Consider the following 9,730-nt stretch of genomic DNA (forward strand, 5'->3'; position numbering starts at 1 on the left):
CTTCCAAATAAGAGTGGAGGAGTGTGGTGCCCAGAGAGCTGGAGAGAGGCTCTTTATAAAAACCATCAAGTTCGTGGAATGTTTTTCAGCTGAAAACTCTTGCCACCTAAATTGCTCTTAACGCTTGCCATCTGCTACGTTCACCTAGAAGACAGAATGCCTAGTTGTGTGTATGGATTTGAACAGAACCCCTGGGGAGTGTCTTATGTTCTCCCCCATGGACAGGAGTGCTTGGGGTTGTAATTTAGTATTGCATGTGGGGTAGGGTCAACCTTTCAGCTGGAATGAATGAATGAATGAGTCAGTCTCTTAGTCCCTCCAACAACTCTATATTTCTCAATATTCCATGGCAAAGGGTCCGCAAGCCCCAGGGCCCAAGTTGGGGGACAGCCTGATTGCTAAGAGAACATCCTGCCTGCTCCAGAGCTCTGGGATTCTCTGGCTGAGTTTTGGGAGATTTTGGGGAGGAACGTCAAGGACAGAGTCAGATGGAGCTGAGAGGAAAGGCTTCCAGGAGGGTGGAGGGTGAGATGAAGGAAAAGATAACTTTTGATGGAAGTGGTCAAAATGGAGAGCAGAATTTGGGGAACTTTTTTCCAGGGTATTGAAATGAAGCCCAAATCCCAGTCCTGGGTTTCCCTCTATGCCTTGCTTCTCATGTATGTGTCTTTATTAACCCTCCAGGTGCCTTTTCTCTGTCTGTGAAGGATGTGACCACCCAGGGGGAGGTGATCAAACACTATAAGATCCGCTCTCTGGATGAAGGCGGCTATTACATCTCCCCCCGAAACACCTTCCCCACCCTGCAGGCTCTGGTGCAGCACTATTCTAGTAAGAGGGGGCGTCTGATGAGGGCGCGTGGGGGGCTTGTAACAGGGGAGCCCTGTATCTCCCTATCACTAAGATCTCAGGACGGTGTGAACTACTGGTACCATCTTGGTGGAGGGGTAGAGGATTATCCCAAGGCTGGACCTAAGGAGTTGACAACTGTCGACATAATGATTCACATTCTGTGTCCCTCATCCCCTCTACTGGCTGTGAGCACTTGGGGAGTAACGAGTATTTTCAGCCTTAGAGACAGCAAGACAGTGATAGCATTCCTTGCTTAGTGCAAAACGAATGCAGAGAGCTGTGTGTGTGTGGTGTGTGCACGACGGGTAGGGGTGGGGTAGGGCGGGCAATAGGGGGCAGGGACACAGCTGGGAGTGATGTGGCTCCCATGAGAATGAGACCAGTCTGGCTCCAGCCCCACCTCTTCTTTCCTAATGCAGAGAAGGGGGATGGTTTGTGCCAGAGGCTGACCCAACCCTGTGTGAGCCTGGCTCTCCAGAACCCCTGGGCCCAGGATGAATGGGAAATCCCCCGGCAGTCCCTCAAGCTGGTCAGGAAACTTGGGTCTGGGCAGTTTGGCGAAGTCTGGATGGGTGAGTATGTGTCATGCCGGGAGCCGCTCTCTCCCTGTCCTGCGTCCCGAAGCACAGAAGTCTCGGGATTTGCACAGGGCATCGTGCTTCCCATAAAGGCTTATGAGGGGGAAGGGACTGCGGCTATATACCCATTTTACAGATGAGGTGATGGAGGCATAGGACACTAAAGTGACTTGCCTTCAGCTGTTCCGCACATGATGGTGAAGCAGGAGTAGAATCCAACTCTCCCACCCTCTCAGCCCAGTCCCTCCTTGGTTCTTTGCTGCCCAGAGCTGCCTTTGCCATTGATTTGTGTGTGACCTGGAACGCCTTGCTAACTCATAGAGCGGCAACGCGTGTTAACCGTGGTGAGCGGTGAACCAGGGGCCCCAAGACTGTGGTAACAGACCAAAGCCACCACTTGCAGCTGTGAGACTAGCCAGTCCCTTAACTTCTGGACTCCTGTGGCCTCACCTTCAATGACAGTTGACGGTCGCTCCTCTGCTCAGCATGGGCACTCTCAGAACACAAGGTGCTTTAGTTTATCCCCGGAAAGGTCCATGTCTATGGGCATGATTTCACGGTGGGATCCTGCTGCCCCCCTCCCCCCCCCCCCCGCAGTCCTCTGGCACCCAGGACTGATGCCTGAGGCGCCCCTGGCAGGAGCTCCACCTGGATTGTTGCAAGTCTGAGTCATGACTCACCTTCTCCCTTCAGTGTGGATGGGGACCTCATGGTGGGGGTGGGTGTGTGCAGGTGCCGGCGCTGTAAGGGAAACATCACAGGGCGCAGAAAGGGGGAAGGGGTCTCCAGGCCCCCTCTGCGTTCTCTATGCTTTTGTCGTGGGCTGTGATACTCCCTGCCACGCTGAAGCTATCAAGTGGTAGAAGAGACTCATTACGTAGGGGTAGGAGGCAGGCTACTTGAAGGACAAGAGATGCACCCCAGACCCGGGTGTAGGGGCAAGGAGGTGAAATGGGCCCCCTCCCAGGCCGGGTAAGTTCCTCCACTGCCTGGCGCTCCCATCTGGCAGGGGAGACTGGGACAAGCTGGCATCCCGCAAGGTAAGCAGGCACATCCGTCCGTCTCAGGAGCTGTCATTCCAGCCCAGGACCACTTCCGGCGGCGGGGTGGGGGCGGCTGTGGCCTCAGTGCCCCATCTATAGAACAGGGATGGCTCCTGGAAGCTTATATCGATTTTGGTTAAGGGGTCACCTCCCATAGCCTCTGGGTCTTCTGAATGTCCTCCTCATTCTCCGTCCCTGGGGCTCAGGTTATTACAAAAACAACATCAAGGTGGCCATCAAGACCTTGAAGGAGGGAACCATGTCTCCGGAGGCCTTCCTGGGTGAGGCCAACCTGATGAAAACTCTCCAGCACGAGAGGCTGGTCCGTCTCTACGCCGTGGTCACCAAGGAGCCCATCTACATCGTGACCGAGTACATGGCCAGAGGTGGTGCCCTGCCCGGGACTGCATCCTTCAGACAGAGGCAGGGAGGCTTGAGGGTGGGAGTCCAGGCTTGGGGGCCCGAGAAGGCTGAGGCTGATCTGCTGCCATGGGCTTGCCTGGCCAGGGGACCTCGGCAGGAGATCCCTGAGCCACGGGCTGGATCGGTTAGCCAACATCGTTCAGATCTAGGGAGTTCCGTGTGCGTGGGGGGCGGAGGGAAGGATGATGAGAACAAGACGGATAAGTGGTCCTCACAGAGCGGTGTCCTCGGTGCAGGAGCCCTTGAACCGGCATTTTTGGAGCGTGCCTTCTGTGCCTGGCACTGCTTGATGCCCCCTGGGGAGGACAGAGCGAGGCAAAGTCCAAAGAACAGTAGGCTGGGTGTCCAGAGACGGTTCTAGTCCAGAGAACGTTTTACAACCCTATGAGCGTTTTACAACATGGATGAAAAGAGAGGTTGGGCGAGATGGCCTCTGAGGTCCATGGTGTGGCCACGCTCTCCCGGGACAGGGGCTCCTTCTCACCCCTCCTGTGGCCCTGACCGCACACTGATTCTGGTCAGATCCTAACGTGCTCTGCTAATACAGTTCCTGAAAGGTCGTCATGAAGGGGCCCACGCTGAGCACCTGACTCCCCAGCTCACCTCTTAGCCACCCCTGTGGTGAGCATCCCCCAACTCTTAGACGCCAAAGGGGAGCTGCGTTTGTTCCCTGCACCAACCCAGGAGACGGGTCTCTCCGTTCTGGTGCTTTCTTGTGCCCTTGGTCCTCGGAGGAAGAATCTCTGCCAACAAACAGAGAAGGGGGCAAGAAGATGCTTTGGAATGTGGTGCAGGGAATGAGCATGTTCCGCTCCGGTTCCCTGGCTGCATGACCCTGAACTTGGCCGAGATCTAACATCCTCCAAGCAGCTGGTAGCAGATCAGCACCTCCTGGGCGCTGTGAGGACTGAGATGGGAGTTTCTGTAGAGCAGAGGCACCTGCAGCTGTGGGTGGGTTTGTCTCTGGGCACTAGAGATCCGGTGCCACCCACTTCCTGCCGCAGGTGGGGAACAGCCCATACCCTGAGAGGCCGGCCCAGCCAGGGTTGGGTCACTGCACAAATGCAGCTGCAACTTCTCTTTCCTCAGGCTGCTTGCTGGATTTCCTGAAGACGGATGAAGGTAGCCGATTGTCCCTCCCAAGGCTGATCGACATGTCGGCCCAGGTTTGTGAGAACCGAGTGCAGCGGGCCAGGCCCCCAGACCCTCTCCTCCGTCCCCATGGCTTAACAATATCAACTAGTTAGAGGTTGTGTCCATTAGATTTAGGCTGGGCTGTGAAGGACAGAGAGCCCAAAGTCATCATGGCTTAAATGTGTAAACACCAGAGGTGGGCAGCCTGGGGCGGGCAGCGGGGCCACTCCTCAGAGCAGGGACCCAGGTTTCTTCCACCCTCCAGGTCTTAGCAGGTCGTCTTCCCACCGAGGGAGACTGCTCACACTTTAGCATCTTGTCCTCCTCAGCCAGCAAGAAGAAGTAGGAGGGCGGCGGGTGGGGGAAGTCCACCTCCCTCCCTTTAGAGACACGTCCCCAAAGTCACCCACTACCCTTGCTCTCCCAGCCCCCTGGCCAGCGGTCACCAGCCAACACCTACTGCAAGGGAACCTGGGAAATGTAGTCTTTATCCTGGGCAGCAATGAAGGAGCGAGGTGGGTTCTATTGCTAAGGACGAGAAGGAGGAAAGGATGGTGTGGGAGACCCAGAGAGTTCCCACGAATTCCATGCCACACGGTAGGCCCGTGTTTTGTGGTGACCTCGCCTGTCCTCAGACGGTGCCCACAAATGCCTTCTGTAGACTCAGACGGCGTGAGGTAAAGAGCAAAAGGAAGGGGAGGGATCTTTCCTCCCCGGGGATTTTAGCTGAGGGTTCTAACCGGCAGCAAGGCACATCTGGTGGCTCCAGGTTAAAACTGGAACTCTCAGCAGAAAAGCTCTGGTCTGTGGTCAGCCCGTGAGACACACACACACACACACACACACACACACACACACACACACACACACACACACACACACACACACACACACACACCCTGCTAAAGAGAGGCACCCTCCCGCATCTACCTTCTCCTCTACCGTTATCTGCTGTTAATATCAGGACAGGCACTGAGGTCACCACCCCTCTTCTCTGCACCGAGGTGAGCACAGGCCGGGTCCAACAGGCTGGTGAGGTGATCTCGGAAAATTAACGCTGGTGACCGGTTTCAAAGCACAGCGCAGCGATCAGCCTGCCCACTCTTTTTTTCCCCCATTCTTTTCCTTCTCTCTCTCTCTCCGCTGTCTCTTAGTCAATCCTTTGGGAAATCTTGGGTCACCCAGAGGCAAAAGATGCGAAAAGCCACCTGAGTTTATAAGTAGGTGTGGTCAAGAGTCTGAAGGTTAGGAAACAAGAAAATCAGAACCTTCCAGGCGAGCAGCTTCTAAACCACATTCTGATCATGCTAACACCTCACTGCGTGCACACACGCACACGCACACGCACACCCTCACCGCCTCCTGGGCGCTCCTTTTCCTGCTCTAAGGCATGAAATGCCAAGCTCCCCTCCAACCACAAGCCCATGTGCCCCGCTTTGCAGCCACACGGCAGCTCCCCCCTGTCCTGTCACATCTGGGAGCCTTTGCCCAGACTGTCCCCTCTGCCCAGGATGCCTTTGCCTCTCTTCTCAGCTGGCAGAATCCTAACCAACGTTCACGACCCAGGTCAAGGTCACTTCTGTTCAATTTTTCTGGACAAGAAAGTGCAGAGAGCACCTTGGTCATGTGTTCCCCTAGCATCGTGCCAGGTGGATGCTTCTTGAAAGCAGATCCGGGTCCTGCTAGACCTTTTTTTAAAATTTCTAATACCGCTCGTTAGTACATATATACATGAATACAATACAGTACATATTTGTTAATGGGGTGAATACTGCTAAATGCTGTCCAGATATAAGATATTTGGTATTCAGCCCTATAGTCCTCACAGTACCATACCAACACATACGTATGATGGAATGACTTAGCGAAGGAATAAATATGAAGATAGAATATACAAATGAATGAATAAATGAATAAACCAGTGCAATGGAAGCCTAAGTAGGAGTGGGATCAATTCCAGTGCTGGCTTTGAGGAGGTACATTGGCTTTCTATTCTCTGCCTCAGTTTCTTCATCCATCCACTGGGAGTGCAGTGAATAAACCCTGAGTTCGTTTCTTTGGCTAAACGGCACAAGAGCAGGACAAACAGCTCCTCCTGGCCCAATGCTGGTGACCTGGGACAGAAACAACTCTCTTCTTTCACTGCCTCCGTTCTGTCAGGATCCTGCTGGGTTAGGTCCTCCTACCGGTCTCACCTAATGCTTGCCGCAACCCTGGGGCCCTGGAGACCCATCCCCTCACGTTCCCTGTCAGGGCAGTGATTCCCCCTCCCCCGAGGAGCTTAAGCAATGATTGCAATCCAGGACTCCCTGCTCCAGGACCACTGCTTGCAACTTGCTGAGGAAATGAAACCCTCTGCCCAACCTCCTGCCTTCCCCTCCTCTCACGCCCCTTCCTTCCTTTTCTCCTGCCTGCCATCTGCCACCTTCCTGCCCTGCAGACCCTTGGAAGGAGAGGAGAGGTGGGTGAGCAGGGCGGGGCCCCTGGCTCTGACGCAGAGGGCGGCTGGAGTCCTTCTCCCCGAAGGGCGCTGGCCTTCACCGTGGGGCCCATTCCCTCAGATTGCAGAAGGAATGGCGTATATCGAGCAGATGAATTCAATCCACCGGGACCTGAGGGCGGCCAACATCCTGGTGTCTGAGACGTTGTGCTGCAAAATCGGTGACTTCGGCTTGGCCCGGATCATCGACAATGAGTACACCGCCCAAGAGGGTGAGCGGAGCCTCCCAACTCCCCCAAGTCCCTTTGGACTCCTTGTCGTGCAATTCTGGCCTTGCCCCCAGCTAGTCCAGCCTTTCCCTAAAGTGTAGAGCACAGGTGCCTCAGGAGGAATAGCTCTGCGAGGGAGTAAGTTTGGAGACACCGCCCAGTCCATCCAGCCCTCCCTTGGAGACTCCCAGCCCACAGCAGCATATTAAAGGCACTGAGAAGTCCTGCAGCTAAGGAACAGTGTACTTGTGCCTCACCTCGGGTCTCCCAAACTAATTGGAATCCCGAATACTTTTTCCATGTAACTTCTGTGAACCTCCCACAGAACCAGGGGTTCACAGAACACACTTTGGAAAACACTGCTCTAAAGTATGAGCGGCAAAACCTAATACCTGAATTGGGGTCTCCACGGGTCTCTACTTTACTTTGTAAAACTTTGGCAAAAAACCCTCTTCACAAGAGGATTTGAAAGGATCAAAATACATTTCATCAAGCAAGTTAGTGATCAGTGTTAGCTCAGCACACTCCTCAGTTGATACGGGAGAAGGATTGACATGACTCGTTCCCTGAGGGAGCTTCAGGGGATAAAGCCAGGCAAGGTGCAGGTGATCAAGGGCAGGGCCGTCCGGTGGGCTTCATGGACAGCAGGATTTGAATTCCTTCCTCACTGTGACCCTAGGAGGTATATGAGTCATGTGTCACCACTTCCCTTTTGCAGGAGAGGATGAATGCAGGGACAAGTTAAATGACTTTCCCAAGCCATGGGTTCCTGTTAGTAAACAAGACTCATGGGAGGTGCCAAAGGATTCTTCCATCCCAGATGGAAACACGTGCTGGTTGCCCAATGAAACCCACTGGGCAAAGACCCAGAGCGGGTGACAGGGGTGGTCTTTGTCCTTTCATGCTGCGGACCCCCGGGGTCTGCACACTCCTGGTCATGTGTCCTAGGGGTCGGAGTGACTCCCGGGATGCATCTGTGTCTGGCGCAGCCGCCCTAACTCCGCCAGGCAGGGCAGGGTGGAGGGGAGGGACAGCAGGGCGTCGGGGGGCGTGCAGGGGCGGTCAGTCACGGCCTCACAGAGCTGCTCTTGGCTGTCTCACAGGGGCCAAGTTCCCCATCAAGTGGACTGCCCCAGAGGCCATCCACTTCGGGGTGTTCACCATCAAAGCAGACGTGTGGTCATTTGGAATCCTCCTCATGGAGATCATCACTTACGGGCGTGTGCCCTACCCAGGTAGGCGGCTGCATCGTGCAGCGACTCTACTGCTCAGGGCTGTCCTGACGTGACTGCGATGGCAGATGTCCCATCCTCAGTGCCTGGGGTTGCCCACCTGCACGTCAGAATGGAGCCCAGTGGTTCAAACAGAAACCCAAGTGTGCCACTCTGGGGGCGGGGCTTCCACCCCCTTCCTCAACGTTGCTCTTGGCAACGGAGCTGTGTCCCCTTCATCCAGCAGAGGTCCGTGAGCCCCCAAGCCTGGAATTCAGTTAAGGTCGGGGTCTGAACTCAGGTTTCCTCCAACTAGCTTGCCCTCAACAGAGGGCAGGTGGCCCCTCCCTTGGTCTTTCACCTTGTGTACAAAGCCGAGTCTTGAGGGTCAACCCCCAGCCCCGCAGCCTCAGGCCCGGAGGGCTGGGGCCTCTTAGCAGCCTCTGGGAGGGGCTGGGGCCTGTTCACCAAGTACCTGCGCAGTGAGTGATGATCGCCTGTGTGCCGCGCAGTCACAGGTAAGCGAGGTAGGGTCCCACCCAGGAGGAACTGTCCCGCACTGAGATAATCTACAGCCTCGTTTCCAGCTGTTCTCCAAGCAATGGAAAGTAAATGGTGGGATGCGTAAAGGTGGCACCAGCCGGGCTGCGAGGGCGGAGATGGCGGTCCGTGCCTGGCGGGCCCCTGCCGCCCTTCAGCCGCGTCCCCTCCGCCTCCAGGGATGAGCAACCCCGAAGTCATTGGCAACCTGGGGCGCGGCTACCGCATGCCGCGCCCAGACTCGTGCCCACCCGAGCTGTACAGCAGCGTCATCGCCGAGTGCTGGCGCAGCCGTCCTGAGGAGCGGCCCACCTTTGAGTTCCTGCAGTCGGTGCTCGAGGACTTCCACACGGCCACCGAGGGCCAGTACGAGCTGCAGCCCTAGGCCCGTGTGCAACTGGCGGCTTCCTCAGCCCCAGATGCGCTGCAAAGGCAGGGAGGGGTCGGCAAGCCCATTTCTCAGATGAGCAAACTAGAGGTAGAGCGGCCTGGCAGGTGGGTCACGGCTTGGACTCCGGATCCAATCTCAGCACGAACCTTCTCCGGCTGTGTGCCCCTGGGCGAGTTACTTAGCCTCTCTGTGCCTCCGCCTTCTCATTGGCACAACGGGAAAGAGCCACAGTTGTATCTACCTTGTATCTTCTTCACGAGGATGACCCGCTAAGGTGTTCAGAATAGTGTCCGGCACACTCGTAAGTGTTTGTCATCATGTCATATAAGGCTTCCTGTGCTGGCACCAAAAGCCAGGAGTCTACCGCAGGTGACCTGAGTCCCGCGGGCTCCCACCTGACCCATACTGCGCTCGAGCACTTTGGGACTTTTCCGTAATAAAGTCACGAGATCTGACCTTTCCCGTGTCGTTCCTGGTGACAAGCCTGGACATCGCATACATGACCTTCGTGTTTGCATGAGTGGTGCCGCTAGGGACTCGCGTACGGCCCTGGGTGAAAGTCAAGCCCCCAGCCCCCCAGGACGAGGACGCAGACCCGACAGTCACTGCCTTTTAGGGCAGCTTGAGTAGGACCAGCAGGTGGTGCTCTCACCTCAGAAATCCTCGGCCTCCAGGTCTGAGTCGGGGTCGCGGGTGGGAGGGCCGTTGCTCTGCAGAGCGCAGAGCTGACAGTGCGCGCACCGGGGAGGCGAAGCAGCCCTGGGCTCCGGTGGCGCCGGGACCAGCCGCCTAAACTGATGAGGCGGGGCTGGTAACACCAAGGAAGGTTCCAGGGTTCCTCACTGTTCA

General features: G+C 56.0%; 1 protein-coding gene across 1 annotated transcript in view; it reads left to right on the top strand.

Annotated features, from left to right (window-relative positions):
* Positions 1-8,921, top strand: part of BLK (BLK proto-oncogene, Src family tyrosine kinase) — a 46,224-nt gene extending 37,303 nt beyond the window's left edge. The window contains exons 7-13 of the mRNA XM_082656943.1: positions 685-831; positions 1,272-1,424; positions 2,680-2,859; positions 3,986-4,062; positions 6,592-6,742; positions 7,843-7,974; positions 8,670-8,921. Of these exons, the coding sequence (XP_082513069.1) occupies positions 685-831; positions 1,272-1,424; positions 2,680-2,859; positions 3,986-4,062; positions 6,592-6,742; positions 7,843-7,974; positions 8,670-8,875 (1,046 nt within the window). The 3' untranslated portion in view covers positions 8,876-8,921. The remainder of the gene's footprint in view (positions 1-684; positions 832-1,271; positions 1,425-2,679; positions 2,860-3,985; positions 4,063-6,591; positions 6,743-7,842; positions 7,975-8,669) is intronic.
* The last annotated feature ends 809 nt before the right edge of the window (positions 8,922-9,730 follow it).

The sequence above is a fragment of the Grampus griseus genome, assembly GCF_964374135.1.
Source record: "Grampus griseus genome assembly, chromosome: 6".
Lineage (NCBI taxonomy): Eukaryota > Metazoa > Chordata > Mammalia > Artiodactyla > Delphinidae > Grampus > Grampus griseus.